The sequence below is a fragment of the Mustela nivalis genome, assembly GCF_964662115.1.
Source record: "Mustela nivalis genome assembly, chromosome: 14".
NCBI classification, from domain to species: domain Eukaryota; kingdom Metazoa; phylum Chordata; class Mammalia; order Carnivora; family Mustelidae; genus Mustela; species Mustela nivalis.
The window spans coordinates 75689290-75710477 of NC_139033.1; the positions used below are offsets into that span (position 1 = coordinate 75689290).

Here is a 21188-nt window from a genome sequence, read left to right on the forward strand (position 1 = left end):
AGAGGAGAGTGAAACCTTTGACCCAATCTCTCCCATCTGATTCTTTGAACCAGTGTCCCAGTCTTGATATTCGTGCTGAAAACTACTCTTCCAGGGTTTTGTTGCATAGCACTATGCTTTTCTCTCCCATTGGAGCCCCTCCAACAGTGTCACTTCTCAGGAATCTACTACCCTCATGATCTGGCGTAGGAATAAAGACAGTTGAAGAGAGGATGGTAGGAACAAGGGGTTAGTTGGTTAGGTACAGTTTGGCAGGGAGAGCTCTTGGTGTTAAAAATCAGATGGATGAGAATAAGGGAGAAACAAATCAACACAACATGTTTAGGAAGGAAAAAAAAATCTGGAAGAATTAGACAAAGTAAGAGTCAGGGGTCCTGCCAGGACACTGAAGATTAAAGAGTAAGTCTCCCTATTCAAGGGTCTAGGTATAAGCAATAAACACAGCAAGCCTGAGTAACACATAAAACCAACAGAGAGAGCAAAAGTGAACATGAAGCCACCTACCACTGAACTCAAAGGTTCCTTATTTGCTTGGTGCTCAGAACTAGCATGACCTGATCATCCAGGTGGGCACAAGCAGGGACACCAGGCCAGCATATAGGTCACACAGGGGTAGATGGCTGAGCACCTCCCATACATTCCCTTGTCTCTTCTGCATCTTGTACCTCGAGACCAGTGCAGCAATAGTCCTTGGCAAGTGTGTAACCACAGAGAAGCAAAGCCATTATTTGCAGAAATCAATTATAATTAAAATTAATTTTGATTCTCCTCTCAGAGGGCAAATGTTACTTAGATCATTGTGGTTCCAATTTACCTTAAATATGTCATCAATAGTTAGCAGAATGAGAGTGGGTTGGAGGTGAAATATTATCAATGACACACTCCACTTCCACCGCCTAGTTATATCTAATCACATACAAGTGAATTGCAAGGCTATTAACCATATCCATCATGTTTAAAATGGAAATGTTAAAATATTTGAAGCTACTTAGAGGTGTTTTAAATATAATGTTATGTGACAAAAAGGGCATAATTAAACCTTTTTAGAGACTTAGAGTTAAGCATAGAGACCTGCTTTAAATATCTCGTTACCCAACCTCTAGTGTATGCAAGCACACATCCATAAATGCATGCTTACACATCCATAAATACACACATGCACACACACAAATACCCACATACACACATACATATACATAAATACATACACACTTGCATACGTAAGTATACATACGTGGGGGAAAATACCAGCAGATTAGAACTTTTCAGTAGTAAGCAATTGTTTCTTATGCTTTATACCACATCTTTATGTGCCTGTTTCTTACCCCAAAGTACTGTTTTGCCCTATTTCTTATTGTAAAGGCTTTTTTTTAAAGGAATGAGAAGCATAGCAACAAGGGTTTTATGTAGATTTTCTCAAAACGTCAGAGTTCATTACCCTTTTTGATGGGCTAACATTGAGTTGTGATTATAATATAAACATTTGTTGGATTTTGATCATATTCCAGTCATCCATGGCTAAATGGGTATCTTCCCCCCCCCCCAATTTTATAAAAGCAATTCATACACATTATAGAAAAATTATGCAGTAATGAAAAGTTGGGGGAAATTGCTCGGAACCTCACCAACAATGTTTGATCCCTACTAATATTTTTTTTCTGTTTCTTTGATCTTTTTTCTGTTCTTTGCCTAAAGTTGTTGCCTTTATTTTTTAAAGTAAAAATAGGTTTATTGTTTTATTTCTGATTATAAAGACAGTATAAACTGTGTAGACTATTAATACACAAAATCATACGGATGAAAATAAATATGACTCTAAATTTTCCCACCCAGCAGAATTCCCACCCTCATCCCAGTATACATTTCTACACACATATACAATTATTTCATATAGATAGACTCTTAAAAGACATGCTGCTTTCTAACCTCCTCTACTTCACAATATGTCACAGAGATCCTCCCAGGTAAAGAAATTAAGTAAAATTAAATAAAAGCATAGAAATGCTTTTTGATGATCATATCATATTCCATTGTTTTATAAGACTGTTGGTTCTCAACCCTCTTCGAGCTTCCTGGGTGTCCTCTGAAACCAGCTCCCAGACACAGAGGAAAGGGAGAGAACAAAGAAAGAGGCAGGGCACTCCAGGATGGTAGTTGGGAATTTTAATAAGTAAAGGGATTTTATATACAGAGCTTGTCTTGGGTAGCAGCAAGATGAGAGGATCCCTGCATCTGCCCGCCAAATCTTAGAAGTTTATGAAGAGATCTTAGCTAGCTTCAGTCACCTATATTGTGCAAGTGTTCTCAACACGGTATCACTATCTCAAGACTATGCCTTGGAGTAGCTTCTGGGAGAAGGAAAAGCAAGCAGAACCACATTCCAAGGATAATGGGGAGATGGGTGAGGAACTTCAAGTACCCAGTCCAACTCATGGGTCAACCACTGGTCACATCTTTTCGATGACCTTCCCCAACAGAGACCACTGTTGATCAGTTCCCTGTTGATATTCTTGAATGGTTTGAACTAGATAGGGACAGAATAAATTGTATTTAGAAAAGTAGCTGTCAGCATGGATTTACAAAATTCAAGATCCATTTATGTTAAAACCTCTCAACAAAGTGGGTATAGAGGGAATGTACTACAACTTAATAAGGGTCACATATGACAAAGCCACAGCTAACATAATGGGGGAAAGCCCATTCAATGGTGAAAAACAGAAAACTTTTCCTCTAAAATCAGGAACAAGACAAGGCTGCTCAACCACTCTTGCCACTTTTATTCAATAAAGTATTAGCAGTTTTAGCTATAGAAATTAGGCAAGAAAAAGAAATAAAAGGCCAATTTGTCCAATTTGGACAAATTGGAAAGGAAAAGTAGAATGGTCACTATTTGTGAAAAACATGATTTTTATATATAGAAAACTATCAAGATTACACACACACACACACACACACAATTAGAACTAATAAGTGAATTCACTAACTTTCAGGGTACAAAATCAATATACAAAAATATTTTGCATTTTTATATACTAATAACAAACTATCAGAAAGAGAAATTAAGAAAATAATCACATTTACAATTTCATCAAAAATATTAAAATATCTAGGAATAAATGTAACCAAGAAGGTAAAAGACCTATACTCTGAAAACAGTAAGACACTGATGAAAGAAACTGAAGAAGACCCAAATACATGGAAAGATATTCTGTCTTCATGGATTGGAGGAATTAATATTGTTAAAATATCTGTACTACCCAAAGCAATCTACAAGTTCATTGCAATTCCTATCAAAATCCCAATGGCATTTCTTTACAGAAAAAGAACAAAATATTCTAAAATTTGTATGGGACTACAAAAGACCTTGAATAATGAAAGCAATCTTGAAACAGAAAAACAAAGCTAGAGGCAGCACACTCCCTGATTTCAAAGTACATTACAAAGCTATAGTAATCAAAACTGTATGAAATTGGCATAAAAACAGATATAGATCAATGAAACAGAATGGGATCCCAGAAATAAGCCCACACCTATATGGTCAATTAATTTACAATAAAAGAGGCAAGAATATACAATGGGAAAATTTATTTTTTCAATAAATGGTGTTGAGAAACAGGGAAACCACATGGGGAAAAAAAAAAGAAACCAGGCTACTATATTACTCTAGATATAAAAATTAGCTCAAAATGAATTAAAGACTTGAATGCAAGACAGAACCCATAAAACTAGAAGAAACCCAGGTGGTAAGCTCCTTGACATTGGTCTTGGTGATGGTTTTTTGGATCTGACTCCAAAAGTAAAGGCAACAAAAGCAAAGATAGATAAATGGTACTATATCAAAATAAAAATCTTCTGCACAGCAAGGGAAACCATCAACAAGATGAAAAGGCAACATATTGAATGGGAGAAAATATTTGCAAATCATATATCCAATAAGGGATTAATATCCACAACATATAAATAACTCAAATAACCCAGGGGAAAAAATCCAACTTAAAAATAGGCAGCAGATCTGAATAAACGTTTTTTCTAAAGAAGACATACAGATGGCCAACAAGCCCATGAAAAATGTTCAACATCAGTAGTCATCAGGGAAATGCAAATCAAAAGCACAGGAAGCTATCACCGCGTACCTGTGAAAATGGTTGTTATCAAAATGACAAGAAGTAGCAAGTATTGGCAAGCATATGGCAAAAAGGGAGACTTCGTGTCCTATTGGTGGGAATGTGAATTGGTGCAGCCGCTATGGAAACAGTATGGGACCTCCTCAAAAAATTACAAACAGAACTACCAGCAACCCCACTATTAGGTGTTATCTAATTTGGAAAGATATATGCACTCCTGTATTCACAGCCACTTCATTACAATGGCCAAGGTATGGAAACAACCTAAGTGGTTTAATGAATGAATATGGATGAATAAATAATGAAGATACACACACACACACACAAATATAGATAGAGACGTATTAGATAGACAGACACATATATAAATAGATGTAAATATACCTCTATCTATCTATATATATAATGGTTATGAATACATACACATACATTCAGATATATAGATATAATGGAATACTATTCAGCCATAAAAGAATGAAATCTTGCCATTTGCAACAACATGAGTGGAACTAAACATATTATGCTAAGTGAAATAAGTCTTTCAGAGACAGATACTGTATAATTTCACTTATATCTAGAATCTAAAAAAAAAAAAAGAGCAAAACAAAACAAAAATAGACCTATAATATAGAGAACAAACAGTTGGTCACCAGAAGGGAGGAGGAGGTGGGGGGGAGGACCAAATAGGTGAAGGGGATTAGGAGGTACAGTCTTCGAGTTATAAAAGAAATAAGACATGGGGATAAAAAGTACAGCATTGGGAATATAGCCAGTAATATTATATCAACTTTGCATGATAACAGATGGTGACTAGACTTACTGTGCTGAGCGTTTTGTAATGCAGATAAATATTGAATCACTATGTTGTACACCTGAAACTAATACAACATTGTGGTGGCTAGAGGGAGGGGGGTTGAGGGAGAGGTGAAATGGGTGAAGGGGGTCAAGTGACACAAAATTCCAACTGAAAGATAAGTAAAGCATGGGGATGTAATGTCAGCGTGGTGACTATGCAATTGACAATATTGTAGTAATACTTAAAAATTGCCAAGAGAGTAAACCCTGAAGTTTTCATCACAATAAGTAAAAAAATGTCTAACTTTGTCTAGTGACTTATTGCAGTGATCATTTTACAATATATACAGATATCATATATTATGATATACACCTGAGACTAATGTAATGTTGTATGTCAATTATGCCTTGATTTAAAAAGAAAATATTAAAATAAAAAGACAAGTTCCTGAATAGATGCCAGGGGATTAAGAGGTAGGAGCTATTTGGGCATATTCATCCTGTTTCCTCATCAAAAGTAGCTCAAGCTCATCTTTCTAAAAGGTTGGCTGCTTAGAGTGTACAGGTTTTCCTCTCCTCCGCTGACTGCCAAACAAGCACCCTGGGCTTTTTGTAGTTTGAATTGCTAAGCAACAAGGATGTCACTTTTATTCCCATAAGAGGGGTAATTCCTTTTTAATGGAAACTATAGTCCTATACTAGTCCTATACTCCATGCAGTTGACATGTTCATCTCACTTGGTCCCAACGATCCTGGGAAGGTAGCCCATCATCAACCTCTTTGTACATGAAGCTCAGAGAGATTCAGAGTTGGTCTAAGTTCACAATTGGGGGGAATTGTAGAGAGCCAGGATTTGAATCAGAGTCTCTGGGACACCAGAGCCAAACGCTGCACTATATCAACATGATATGGTTTGGGAATAATGGGGGGAAAAACACCCATACTGGAGGAGAAATGGGTTTGGTAATTGATAAGTCTAAAGCTCAGGTCTTATCAACCTTCCTGGGCTGTATCTCCTGGAGATAGCAAATCTATAAAGTCTCAACCCCTTGGCTTTCATGAACAGCTGACCTGTTGTTAGCCACAAATCCCATTGGCTTTCTCATACTTTTATACCTGAACAGCTGAGTTCTCCAAACTTCTTCCTCCTTTCAACCCAAACGATAGTCCCTAGTACTGAGCAAGGCCCTACCCCCGCTAATCAGCCTCCAAAACAAAGTGGAAGGATAGGGGCTCAACCAGTGGGCAACGGCAGTTCTGTGGATCCCTTGCCTGAGCATCTCCCATATTTGCCATATGCCGGAAATGTCCTCTGGGCATTTCGTCATTGTCACTGGATAGTATTTCACCTCAAGTGTGCCCCAGGAGAAGGATCTGAGCTTTCCTAAAAGAATGCCTGATGTATGAGAGTCCTCTTAATTGGCTTCTGATTCAAGGTGAATGAGATTTTAAGAAAAGATGGCAGTGAGCCTCCATGTACTGACTTATGTGCTGCCCAGCCATCTATATTTATTGTTTCCATAACCAACGGAGAGCTTGATTTAAAAGAGGATGCCCAAGAATCCCAGTTTCCGTCACCGAGGCATTCTCAGAGGAGCAGCAGGAGTTTAGGGAAGACTCTTCTGGCCGGAGGGACAGATCCTCTTACTTCTTTTGCCCTTCCTCCCTCTGACTCAGCATGAGTGATGGCGAGACTAGGCTTTTTATTTCATTGCTGTTGAGGAAAGACGGTGCTCTCACGGGTACGCCGGAAGGCAGAGGACTCCCTGGATACATGCAGGCCTGGGACAGCCAAGAGGGCAGTCACGTAATGACCAGCCTTTTCTCGCTGGGCAAAATTCATGTCCTTTTGTTCTCCACAGCTAACTCCTGCCTCCGAGAGATTCAGCCCATTCTCCCCGTTAAACTCTCTGTCTCCCTGCCTTAAGATACACTGACTTATCAACACTCACACATTTTATCACTGAAAGAAAACAATGCCTCCTCAACCTCATTGCAGTAATTCTTAAGCCATCTCCTGAGTACACATCAATAATGTAGGACAGTTGTCCTCTAGTGGTAAGCTTTAGAGTCACTGTCACCACTGCCTTGCCTTTATCAGGGCAAGGGGAGTCACAGGGGAACTCCTGAGGGTGCTAAGACAGCGAGTCCATGGCATGCCCGTTCCCAGCTTTGAAGGTGCTGTTTCTCAGGACACCCAGGCTTAGAGGGAAACTTGAAGGGGTATTCTACAAGGGAGGAGTGGAGAAAGTGGATTCTCACTTTGTAAAAACGTTGTGGTAAAATGAACATAATATGAAACTTACCACATTAACCATGTGTGAGTGTCCAGTTCAGTGGCAAGTTCACTCCCATTGTCATGAACCCATCACCCTCTCCCAGAACTTTCTCATCTTCCCCAGGTCTGTATTTACTCCACGCTGGCTCACTATTTCCCACCTCCCCTCAGCCCCTGGCAACCACATTCTTCTTTGTGTCTCTGTGAAATGACTACTCTTAGTGTCTCATGGAAGTGGAATTATGCAATATTTGCCCCAGGCTGGGTTTATTTCGCATAACACAATGCACTCAAGAGGGACCCTTTTATTTTTAAAGAATGAAATATAGTTACAGAGCAGGGCATATAGCCTCCAAATGCAGGCTAACAGATTTGTTGTCAAGCAAACACAGATAAAACCACTAAGCAAGTCCACAACAGGACCTTCCAGCACCCCCGAAAGCCCCAGCAAACCTCGCCTGACCACAGCTTGCCCCTTCTTCCGTTGAGACAGTGACAGTCGAGACAGGGCTCTCGTTAGTGGGGTGAGCGGTTAAGGGGGTTGCACGCACCTGCTGTGTGTTGGGGGATCACTGCAGGCAGTGCTGTGTAGAGAGGCCGTGGGGCTGGGCACAGGGCCTGGCTGAAACGGGGATGTTCCAAATGGACACTATGTGGTCTCTGACCCCAAGAAGTTACAACCTAGTAAAATCAGCCTTAGAATAAGGAGAAGATACTACCAGGCATATAAAGAGAACCAAAAGCAGTCTCTGTCTGCTTAGGGAATATGCTCAGCATATGTCTTCTGGGTTTCCCCATCAGGAGGAGGGTAAGTAAGGCAATTAAATGTGGAGAAATAGCAGCCAAGTTAAAAAAAAAAAAAAAAGATTGAGAGAGGGAGAGAGGTAACCAACTGAACAGTAGGAGATGATGGGGAAACTATTTCAAAGGCTCTGTTTATGGGAGATGAGAGTGCAGTCTTATCAGAGATTGAAGTCCCTTTGCAGAACATTCCAGAACAATTTGAGAAGCCCAAGCATGGTAAATCATAGGGAATGGGAGGCGTTCATCCTCAGGTTCTAAGAGAAATAAAGTGTGAGAGAAGGGGGATTCTGACAAGGAGGTACAATAGATCTCCTGACAAGGAGAGCTCTGCTTCTAAAGATTGGGAGCTTCTAATGTGATGCCTGCGTTTAAAAAAAAAAAAAAAAACTGCCCAGGGAAAGTCAAGGAGTATAGGAAGGCAGACCTAATCTCCCTTCAGAGGAGCTGACTAAAAGCCTGATGTGTGCAGAATGGCCATGATTCAGGTCTATTGGAACATCTTTCATTCGGGAGGCTCAAATGGCTTTGCTGCCGAAATTGCTTACCGCCCAGCTCTGCAGTAACTGTCTGTGTGCCCCAACAAATGCAAAAGCCAGAACAATCCACACATCCCCAGCTCCCCAGTGACTCACCTCCCCCGGCCCCAGCAAAAACAAGCACTGGGGGGTTGGGGTGGGGCGGGGCTCTGGTTTTAAGCAAGATGTACTCTGAGAAACTAAATCTTAGGGTAGGTCACCTCAAGGAAAACTTCCAACCGTACATGGGGTCTGTTCCTGGCTTGCTCTCGTGTGTGTGGACCTCAGCTGTACAGATGAGAAGCGAGAACAGTTCGCGTGTCCATGACGCATCACGCGACAGTGGCAACAGCTGGTATTTATCCATCACTTATTGTGTCCGAGGCTCTCTTCTAATATTTTTTTGGTTTGGGTTTTTTTTTTTTAAGATTTTATTTACTTATTTATTTGACAGAGACAGCAAGAGAGGGAATACAAGCAGGGGGAGCAGCAGAGGGAGAGGGAAAAGCAGGCTTCCTGCTGAGCAGGGAGCCCAGTGTGAGGCTTGATCCCAGGACCGGAGATCATGACCTGAGCAGAAAGCAGACTCTTAACAACTGAGCCATCCAGGCGCCTCTTCTTTTTTATTTTATTTTAATATTCCCAATAATCCCTTGAGGTGGTGACTAGGCTACAGATAAGAAAAGTGGTCACCCAGACTACAGATAAGAAAACTCAAGCACAGATAGGTGTAGTAACGTCCCCCAGACTCCAGGTGAGGGATTCTAAACCACACACCTGACTCTGAAACTCACACATAGGAAATAGAGATCTGCTTAGGGAACCGAGGGAAGGGCCCAGTTAGGTGTGTGTCTGCACCTTCCAGAAGGCTGGGCCATGGTTAAAAACTATCATTTGCTGGGGCACCTGGGTGGCCTAGTGGGTTAAAGCCTCTGCCTTCGGCTCAGATCATGGTCTCAGGGTCCTGGGATCAAGCCCCACATCGGGCTCTCTGCTCGGCAGGGAGCCTGCTTCCTTCTCTCTCTCCACCTGCCTTTCTGCCTACTTGTGATCTCCGTCTGTCAAATAAGTAAATAAAATATTAAAAAAAAAAAAACTATCATTTGCCAAGGCGGATGTCAAAGGCAGCCATCAAAATTTCAGGGTTTGTATGTGATTTAGTGAAGTCGCTACACATTCAATCTGAGAAATAAGACTGTTGTGATTCCCAAGACTCAGTGAGGAAGTTTCAGACCTCTGCCAATGCCTCACGCCTGTCAGTGATAAAAGAATAAGTTAATGAGAATTGCTGTAAAAGGCAAATAATTATAAATCCTTCCTAATTTTCAGAGAAGAATAAGAAGTGTGGAAGGTGTGTAGTATTTCATTCTTTGTTTATCTTTAAAGCAGCATGGATGTGACTGATCTCCATGTCGTGGGCTTACATTCTGGGGCTCTGAACAGCCTAACAGATTGCTTTCAATCACTTTTCTTTTTGCTTTGCAGATGATCATTCGCGGGTGAGGCTGCAGACCATAGAAGGAGATACCAACTCAGACTACATCAATGGAAATTATATCGATGTATGTATTTTGAAACTGTCCGTAAGCCCAACCGTTCTGACACATTCCACATTGTGTGTCTGCTGTGACATGGGTGGGCACACATTGCTCCAACTCCAGAGCAAACACATAGCTGTCGCCCCTCACCCTGCAGAACTTTTGGGGGAAGACATGGCCAGTCCTGGTCTCCAATGGGCCTATGGGCTGGTGAGCTCCCTCCCTCCCCTTCCGTGCCCCCCTTGCTGTCCTGCACTCTTATGGACCAAGAAAACATTATTTCTGGGTTTTTGTTTTTGGTGGTTTTTTTTTGTCAACAACTTAGATTATTTGACACTTAAAAAAAAAAAAACCTGTTTACATATTAATAGGATAAAACTCTCTATATCTTAATTCGATGATTTGCAATCTCACATCATTACTGTACTTTTAAGTTGCCTTCAAAGTAGTCTGCAGCTGTTAACCAGGACATGTAAGGCACACAAGACACGTCATTAAATATGTAGGCTGTTTAATTATTGAAGACGGCTTCTTTGTTCATTCTGCATCATGTTAACTTAATGTCTTACATTAGAATAAATTCCTGAGGAGACAGCATGTTTTCAGTTGAAAGAATGAATGAAATCAAAAGTCGCCTGAAAATGAAGGGAAGTCATTGTTACCTTCAAGGCCCAGGCTCACATTAAACAGGCTTCGGCTCTCTTGCAGTTCCCCAGGCAGTGTGCTTGGCTGTCACATTGTCTTCTAGCCCATCAGTACTTCCATGGGCAGGGAAATAAATAATAGATATAATAAATATAATAGATATAATAAATATATCTACCTATATCTATAATAAATACATCTATCTATCCATATAGGTATATAAATATATCTATCCATATATATATGCTCATATATATATGCATAGATAGATATACATATATATACACATATATATAGAACCTATACATATATATAGGCTCTTATCCATATATATATTTAAATATATATATATTATCCATATATATATAATATATATATATATATATATATATATATGGATGGATTCTTATCCATACATATATGACTTCTTTTATTATCTTGGTTTTCTTGGTTGAGTATAAATTGGAAGCTACTGAGTAAAGTCCTAGCATCACAGTCTAGTATCAAACCAGAAGAAATGTTATTTTTACTATGACTTGGAAAGGTTTGAGACTTTGGCTATGGATCTGAGGGGGGGCCTTGCCGGATGACTGTTTGAAGACGAATTCCCATCCCATTCCTCAAATGAACCCCTAAACTTCATAATGGCCCAAAACGTACCCAACCCAAGTTGGATTTTTTTTTTCCATTAAAGCAAAATTTCTTCCTTAAGTACATTGTACTTATTTCTTTACCCAGCAGACATTTAGTGAGTACTTATGGGATAACTCACAGGTGTCCGAGATCTGTTACCTTCTCCCCAAGGCCTCACAGTTTAGAAGCTAAAGTAAGAAATATCTTCTCTGTAATACTCTTTCCCTTGGGAAATTCCATGGGAATCCTGTTCCATCCCCAGTCCCAACTGCTAGAGCCCCTGCAGAGTCCTTAAGCACAGGGAAAGTATCCTACTCGTCTCTGTACCCCCTGCACTGGGCCCAGACCTGCAATACCGTAAGCACTTCGTTAAGTGTTTGATGAATCAAGGCCTGAAGGAGTAAATGGAATCTGATTAGGCTTTGTGGTAGAAGTGATTTTAACTAAACTTTCAAGAATGGGTGAGTAAAGATACAGAGGAGGAAAGACATAAAAGTAATGAAAATACCAGATTAATTAGTTTTTATTTTAATGGAGAAGAGAGTCAATATTCAGGGCCCGTTTATTCACTTAGTCAACAGGAGTTTATTGAGCAGCCTATTATATTATATGTCAGTTACTGGTGTAGATATTGGAGTCGCAACTGCAAGCGATGCAGATCAAAAACAAAAGCCGACCTCCAACCCAGGGGAGCTGGTGCTTTAATTGGAGGAAACAGCAACAAATGAATGAAACCAGTTAATGCTCTATGGTATATGAGATGGTAATAGGACAATGGAGAAAATGGAAGCTGTAATGGAGGACACAGAGAAGCGGTTTGGAGGTGGATTGTAATTTTTGGGTAGAGTGGCTGGAGTCAGCTCTACTGAGAAGGTAATAATGGAATGGAAAAATTATGCCATGTAGGTATTCAGGGAAAGAGCATTCCAGACTCAAAAAAAAAAAAAAAAAAAAAAAAGCCCATGAAAAGGCTTTGCTGTGGAACATGGCTGGCAAATTAGAAGTGAAACAAGCAGGCGAGGGTTGGTGGAGTAGAGTCGAGTCGAGGGGGTAGAGTCCCAGGTGAACAGGTTAAAAGGGTTGTAGGGACAGATAAGGTAAAAAGTCATACAGATGTGGGCTTTTACTGTCGCATAGGCAGTCAGTGGGGCAGAGGGGTGATATGATGCCAGAGTGGAGAGGGGAACACATTGTAGGTGGGTGTGAATAGAAGCATGAACACCTCCCATAGAAGCATGAAGACCTCCCAGGGGCTACAGGAGCAGTGAAAGAGCTGGGGGGGGGGGGGGTGCCTGGAATTATGGTGGCACTGGAAGATGAGAAATGGTAGGATCCTGGATCCACATTCAACCCAGAGCCCTGGATTTGCTGACAGTTTATTTGGGGGTGTAGGAGCAAGAGAGGGGCCAGGGTGCCTTTGAGATGGCATTGCTATTATCTGGGAAGAAGACTGTGGACAGAGCAGATTCAGGTGGGAGGTAGGGGGGAAATAAGGAATTCACTTTTAGGTGTGTTAATCCTTAAATATATGTTATACATATAGGTGAAAGAGCTAAGTAGGAGATTATCCCACATCGGAATTTGGGGGGTAGGGGGGCAGGGAAGGCCAGGCTGGAAGTGAGGATGCAGAATTCATCAGCATACAATGGCACTGAAGGCCATGGGACCAGATGAGATCACCAAGGGAGTCCATGTAGATGAGGAAAGAGTCCAAGAACTGGGCCCTCCAACATCAACGTCAAGGCAAAGAGGAGGAATGGGCAAGTGAATGAGGGAGACAAGCCAGGGAGGGAGGGAGGAAGAAAAACGGGAGAGCATCATATCCCAGAAGGCAAAGAAGAAAGTATTTCAAGGGGATTAATCATGTCACATAGATGGTGGCAGGTCACAGAGAAATGACCATTGCATTTAGCAGCGCAAGTCATTCGTGGACTGTGTGGATTATTTCTGTTTTGTAAATGAGTTCCTCCTATCTCCTAGCCTTGCATGGAACCGTACATCAGACAGGGTCTTGCTTTGTGGCATCTACCATCTGGCAAGGAATGAGTGATCATTTAATAATCCTATTTAATATCTGTCAAAATTCTTTGAGACCTACAGCAGGTCAGTTGTATAAAGAGTGGGTTTGCCTTTGCTGTTCATTATCGATGACTTTTCTTTAAGAGAAAAAGCATCCAACAGACATGCATTTTTCTGAGAAATCTGTATTTCCTCTCCAAGTTTCTCCTGTCTCCCATCTGGCTTTGGGCACAGCATATTGAGTAATCTCGGGGGACAGAAATGGAAAGTATTAAGATCCACGGTGATACTCCGTTACCTGTGTGTCATTTTCTCTAAATTGGTTTTCTCTTTCCCGGATATTGATCCTCCAGTGTTCTTTGTTCCCTTCTTTCTTTGGTCCCAATTTTCATCTTTTCCCCTTCTCACAGGGTCACGATAAAAGGAAGGGGCCTTGCAGAATTTCTGCCTCGTCAAATTTCTGGCTCTTGTTACAGCAGCATGGCATACCATTAGCAGTGTTTAAGAATGATGTTCAGTATCACTATTGATATAGCTGCCTATACCGGCAGGACAGAAAATGCGTTAAAACCCTTGGCATCTTGCCAATAACATCCCGAACACAAATGAAATCCTATTGCACATTCCCAGCCTGTTTGCAATCTAATAAGAGTCGTGGTCATGTTATTTCAGAGAATCCATAAGTTGTTAGTGTTTATTGCTCACCCATCATCTCATAGCCAGTGTATGATTAAGTTACTCCCACCCCCGGTGTAAGCAACAGAACTGTGATGTGTGATGCACCTTTGCTTTTTATGTGGAACTCCGTGGTACTGCGTCTGGTCATTGAACTTCCAGCCGACACCATTGTTGGTCTTTGTCTGTGCATTCATTGTGGCAGACTTACTGTGTGACTTCTGCACTGCGTATCGATTTTAAGTTGGTCAAATATTCTTTCTCATTTATTTTTAGGGTTATCATCGACCCAATCATTATATTGCTACCCAAGGTAAGTCTCTTACAGCTTTGATACCTTTCTTTGGTTGTTTGCCCACTCTGTATCATTTTGACCCTGTGCCACACCTCCTCCCCAGCAGAATGATATCCTACACTGCTGTGGCCCCATTTATTACAGTACTTATCATCAATACACCACCCATCAGAAGATCTGGTAATCCAGTCATTTAGCTAGAACGTCATGTGATTATTAGAAGAAGTGTATTCATCAACTGATTATTGAATTAAATCTGTCTACCTTGGGAATTAATCTGACATCTTCATAAATAGGTATATAGAAATTCATTAAATAAATATGTGCTGAGCATTATCTATACCAAGACCCATGCTGGTTGCCTCCAGGGGGGCAGGCTGAAGCCATCAGGCACCCCCTTGCACATTGGTTGTGATTTGGTGAGGAAGGTACGGGTGACCTGTACATTATTACAAGCAGCACCAGTTAGAAATCTGTGTGAGAAGTTCAGAGAAAATGTTAGAGAAACTTGGAGAAGATAGAAGTTTCTTTCAGATAGGATGATCCAAAAACTTCTTCGTGGCAGAGGTCGGCTGGGGAAGACAACATCTGAATAGCAGAGACATGAGCAAAGATCGAAAGCCAGCAATTAGTGCTGCTGGGTGGAAAGCAGTTGTCAGATCGTTTGGGGTAAAGGAACAAGAAACCTGGAGTAACGTGCTGGAGAAGCTCATGGTAACAGCTTTTGTATCGTCCTCCTGGGACACTGACTGTGAGGTGTGTCATCTATGGAGAATGAGGATCATGGAAGTCTGGGGTGTTGGGAAAGAGGCATCGTAAGGGATGTGTTAGTGTGTCTGTTAGATGAGCCAAAGAAATGCTGAGAAGCAGGGACAATCCAGTTAGGGTTGAGAGCATGCATTCTCTTCATTTTATTATTTTACCATTGTTTTTAGTAATTGTGTTATATCCCAGAAACACGAGCAAGGAAATTGAAAAGATATGACTTGCCAATGGTTAGGGATTGGCAGGGGTTGCCTAAAAGAACATCAAGGAGCAAGAGAATAAAGGATGCTAAGAAAATCATGGCTGGAAAGTCTAGGCTTAAAGGCGGAAGGGTTGGAGGTGTTTGTTGGGCCACAAGAGGAGAGAAGTAGCTAAAGGACAAAGGTCAGGTTCAGTTAATGAGTCATAGATTGTAATCAGCAAACAGAATGTGTCAACACTTAGAGAAGCACTAACCAGCAGAACTTTCTGTAATGGCGGAAATCTTCCTTTTCTGCGCCAGTCAATACAGTAGCCACCAGGAGATACTCTGAAAGTATCTACTATGAATGAAGAACTGAATTTTAGATTTTAGTATTGATTGAAATGACTTTATTTGGCTCTTCCCTACTGGTAGTTTCGTACAGCAGAGCTCTGGGGTAGAAACCTCCTAGTGTGACTGAAATGGAGCCACCGAGGGGCCTAATCCTAATCCTGACAGCCTCAGACAGAACCCGGGTGGCACCATGCATAGAGTCCACAGTCTCATGTCACTGTTTGTGATTCTACACCTGGGTTTTGACGACCTACTTGACCTCCAGTATGTTCCCTCCCCCAAAATGAAGGCAGTAGTGACTCCTTCCAGGATCACTTGGCTGGTCAAAGAAAGGTCACATGGAGCGTGCCCAGCTGACACGAAGCAGACCCTTATAGGAGTTGCTAAGGCCTTCAGGGAGCAAGTGCCTGGTGCAAACTCTTACCTGATAGGACAGAATGAGGACGTGTATCCAGGGCCTCTGAATCCAGCCTTGGTTGCCTTCTCCTATATGCTGCTGCTTCCCAGCTGAATCCACCAATGTTTTCAAAGGAATCCTTTGTTAGTTCCTTAAAATCCTGCTAATGGATTCCAGAATATTTAAAGTAAGGGTCATAACAGATCTCATTTAATAAATCTGATGATAATCTGGAATTAGCAGTTTTTATACATGTGTGTGAAAATTTGATCATAAAATACACAAAATATTGATTTCTTGCTTATTAGCCCATTGTTTCACCAATAGCATGAACCTAAAGTTAAATCTTATTTGAATTTTCAGAGTTGAGGACCTCTAGATTACTGTGACTAAACAGCCAGCATCGTAGAGATAGAAACCCCAGAGTCCTCTGTGCAGCCCCTCACCTGGCATTCCTTTGTTCATCCCTCTGCCACTCTCCCCCCTGGGGATATCACGCTTCGAAGAAAACTGCCATTAGAGAAGTCACTTTCTGGTGCCTTCAGAATTCGTCTGAGTCATACTTAATTGCTCAGTAGCCCTCTTTAGAAACGTTCAACATATCAAGTGTTAATGAGTAAATACATTTGTTGGCAGCTAAGAAATGGCAAATGTAATCACTTTGTGGTAGACCACCCATGTGCCCTTAATGGAGAAGGATGTTCCATAACGCCCCGTTTGCCAGAACGTGGCACCTTTCCCGGCACAGGGGTGGTCCACAGCTTGCACTTGGAAAACCAGCAGTACTTATATCACTGATGGTGGTGCAGGGAGAGGGACAGAAATGAGAAAAAAAAAAAATTTAATAAGACTTTTTTTTTTTTTTTTTTAAGAAAAGAGAGTTCCAGCAGGGAGAGGGGCAGAGGACAGAGGGAAAGGGGGAGAAGCAGGCTCCCTGCTGAGTGTGGAGCCCAATGTGGGGCTTGATCCTACGACCTGAGATCACAACCTGAGCCAAAATCAAGAGTCAGATGCTCAAACAGTGAAGCCACCCGGCGCCCCAGAAATGAGCACGTATTTTAAGTCTAGCATTCAATCAAGACAGTACACATCATGTTAAGAGTGATGTATTCAGACCACAAGGTCTGGGTTAAAACATTAGAATCTCTCTTCTAGTTTATTACACAAATGCAACAAAACTGTTAGCCTCAGACTGCCAGAGGATTTCTGATCCTCTGCAGAGATTGGCACGGAGAGGTAGAACACGACCATGGAGCTCCTTCGTAAAAAAAACAAAAACCACAAACGTCTGATTCTAAGAATCCAAGAAAATGGGCGATAAAGCAGATGCAATTTTAAAATCTCTCCTTGCTCTTTATCTTTTCTAGTGTGCACTGATATAATTCTTTAAAACCTATTCATAGCAGGAACCCACAAAACTACATGAACAGTCCAGTTTACTGATAATCAGATCTATTCCCAAGAGTTTAAAATATGTAGATTTTCACCAACTCCCTTCAATCTAGAAGACATGTCCTCAATTTATCTCTTCAATCTCTTCCTCCCCAACCTCAACTTTATTGACATTTGTACCAGTAACTGACTTTGACCTTTGATGATAACGGTCATGTTTCTCCAAATTGAAGGGACCACAATCAAGCCAGATCTGTAGCTTTTTTAGTATGTTCTTCCTGCCTGCCCCTCCGCTCCATTTAACTGTTTTCTGTCTGCAGCTAATATGTCAGTGACCCAGTATGCATCTCATCACACCTGTCTGACCAGCCGTTAATACAATTGTAACTTTCAGGATTTATGATTTGGCACACCAGGAATCAGAGGAGGGGAAGTCACGTCTGTTAATGCATGTCTGTACTCGGAGTACGGATTTCAAAAGCAGGGCTCACGGTGAGGGGCAGATGAGTATGCAGGTGGGTAGGATTGCCCAGAACCGATCATATTTCACCATCAAAAGATACCCCGTGGAGACCCCAGTGTGGGCCACGAGCTGGAGGAAACGGCACACATTTAGAATCGCTCCTCCAAAATGATTCTGGAGAACACCTGCCAGCCATGTGGTATGCAAATGAGGGGGGCTGGAGAAGTGTTCTTTTTATGATTGTTTGGATTTATTTTTAAGACTGACTTCAAGAGTCCTGCTTTAGAAACCTTAGGAAAGATGCCGTCAGCTAGTTGAGGAAGGAAACTCTGTCAGTCTGTGAGGGACACGGCCTTTCCAGCACCCAGCCCCTCTTCCTCATGACCCCGCTCATGTGTGGGCTAGAGGGGCACAGGAATATCGGTGGATCCCGCTGGAGGAATTTGCCTGTCACTCCCTCAGTGGGGGCCATCATGAAATCCGGAGATCACCGTCTTGTGGTGGGGCCCCAGCACTTGACTGCCATTTCTGGGAGCCAGAGGAGGGGTAAAGAGCATCCGTGGGGTGAGTGGGGAAGGCAGGTCTTCAGCCAACCTTGAGGGAGGGTTCCTGTGTCAGAGGACAGAGGACGGGATGAACAGGAGGACTCCACAGGTCAGGCAGGAGCACAGAGCCCTGGCAGAGGGCACAAGGGAGACCTGACTAAAGATAGGAAGGGTCTTCACCTCCCTTCATGGTGTCTTGAGTCCTCTTAGCCACTGGTCGAAATGGATCTTCTCTCAGGAAAAATTCATACATACACACAATTTTATATAGACATTCAGACATTCACAGACACTAAAATCTAGCCTGAAAAATATCTACATCCCAGATTTAAAAAAAAAAAAAAAAAAGCTCTGAGTTGGAGGGGTAGGAAAAACTGGCAGGTTAAGTGAGGACATTGGTTTAAAGGTTGTGAATGGAGAACATTGTTTAACTAAAGGAGGAAGGGCAGAGACAGGAGAGGAAGGATGTTTCTGAGCCATGTGGTGGTGAAAACAGTGCTTTAAGAAGATTAGTTAGGGGGCATCTAGATGGTGTGCTTGGTTAAGGGTCCAACTCTTGATTTCGCCTCAGGTCATTATCTCGGGGTCATGAGATCAAGACCGCATTGGGCTCTGCTCTGGGTGTGGAGCCTGTTCGGGAATCTCTCTCTCTCCTGACCCTACCCCACCTCCTGAGCTCTCTTTCTTTCTCTCTCTAAAAAAAAAAAAGTAAAAGGATTAGTTTGTATGGAATTATCCCTCAGAGAAAACTGGAAATAGAGGTAACAGAATAACCACACACACAAAAAAAAATCTGGAGTACAAACAAACTAATAATTCAGACAACGATAGTGACAGTGAGGCAGGTGTAGCTTTTATTTCACTCAATAACCTAAGTTGCATACAACTGAAATATATTTTCTAATATTAAATATAGTGTCAAAATAGTTGATTTTCAAGTATGTTCCTTCTCATGTAATAAAAAGTGATAAATACATTTTCTTTCTATATTCGTAGTTTTGCTTGATAAAATACACTTCTTTTTGAAAGTCAGAATTTTTATTTGTCCATTGATTCAATAAATATGAAGTGCCTATTAAGCGCTAGACTTTCTGGTATAACTAATTTTCTGTCCTCTGATGAATTTGGGTATTACTCGTCCCATTACATAAATAGAGGAAAGAGGAAGCCCTTGGGGAGCAGTAGGGGTAGAAAACAGAACTAACGTGTAGTTGAGGGCCGGCAGTGCACCCACAATGTTTCCAGACACTTTTCCTCCTTTCCCTGTCAAGTGCTGCGTGATAATCATGTGAGTCTCACCCTGGATTAGAGGCTCAGGGCTTACGGTCTTTCTCCTGCGCTGAAGCTCTCTCCTCAAAATCTAATCCCTTCCTTCCAAGTTAATGATCTTTCTCAAAAAAAAAAAAAAAAAAAAATTCTATGATACAGTCATTTCTGGAAATACCTCTTAATTAAAATTGTCTCGGATGTCCTGAAATGTGACACTAAGATTCCAGAGTTTCCCTTTTCCCCAGCGGGCCTCTGGGCACCCTGTTTGGAGAGTCGCTAGTCCAGGGAACGAACACGGATGGTGACAAGAAGAGACTCTATGTGGCAGCAAAATGAAGGCTGAGGTCAGAATTCCAGGGGTGTAGCCAGGCCTGTCAAATTAGCACAGTCCCCCCCAAAAATAAACAATGAAAGGGTATCAAGCCACCTATCCTCAAGAATAGTAAAATGCATGGGTCTTAACAATCTGAAGCTAGCACATCTTTTGTTCGCAGAAACTCTGATGCTCAGTGTCATGTTTCCGGATGCCAGTCACACTGGGACTGATAGAGAAAACCGGTTACCAGATAGCTGTTTACCATTAGAAATATCACTGTCCGTCAGGCAGAACCGCCCTTCGCCTGGCAAGGACATTCTGCATTGCAGGCCAGTGAAAGAGGAAGATGCCAAAAAAAAAAAAAAGAAAAGAAAGAAAGAAAGAAACAAAGAGGAAGATGCCTGGGCAGAATGTTGCTTCCTGTCCTCGTATCCGAGGAAGGGCCACAGAGATCATGTATTAATTCAACAGGTACATACCCACTGCCGGGGGGAGAGCTGGCATGAAGCAGATGCCTGGTGAGAATACAAAAATGAGCGTGTGAGGGAAGGAATGAATAAATGAATGAATTGGGAGTCACTGTGTGCCAGACCCCTGTTAGGCAGTAGGACATTCCAACCAGGCAAAAAGGCTATCTCGTGTTGACAGCATCTACTCACCTGGTGGATTTGGAGATCTTGATCTCCAATGTCTGTGACTCCGTCTATTCTCAGGTCCAGGCGATCAGCTCCTATTCTTATGAACACTTTCTCTTCCGACAATCCAGGCACTGTTTTTGGAGATAATCTCTGTCCTGACCCTACCTTTGCCTATCCCCCTCCCATATACACTGGCTAGAATCAGTTTTATTTGTCCATGATTATTATTTATTGATAACTTGAAAAAGAGAAAAGAAGAGAAGCCTGGAAATAAATGTCCTCTAGCGACCTTGAGCCAGGAACAGACTTTGAACATGAAAATAACAAAAATGTGGGGAGTGACGATTTCTAGCAGAAACACTTCCCAGTCATCCACGACAACACTGTGATTGAAACTTTTCTATCGTGGCTTCCTTCTGTTTGCTGTTGGTCTGGTCTTCTTCTCCACGTCTTCCACATACTCCATGTGGTAGCACTATTTTTCTTAAAGATTGTTCAGAAAGATAAATGTGGTTTATATTTTCCTAGCTCCAAATTCTCCCCGCTA

The 21188-nt window shown here is 41.7% G+C and overlaps 1 protein-coding gene across 8 annotated transcripts in view; it reads left to right on the forward strand.

Moving 5' to 3' along the window:
- The window catches only part of PTPRM (protein tyrosine phosphatase receptor type M), a 749942-nt gene that overhangs the window by 679926 nt on the left and 48828 nt on the right, over window positions 1-21188 (forward strand). For all 8 annotated transcript variants that reach the window (XM_082697317.1, XM_082697320.1, XM_082697313.1 and 5 more), the window contains 2 exons: window positions 10002-10078; window positions 14303-14339. In XM_082697317.1, coding sequence (XP_082553443.1) covers window positions 10002-10078; window positions 14303-14339 — 114 coding nt within the window. The remainder of the gene's footprint in view (window positions 1-10001; window positions 10079-14302; window positions 14340-21188) is intronic.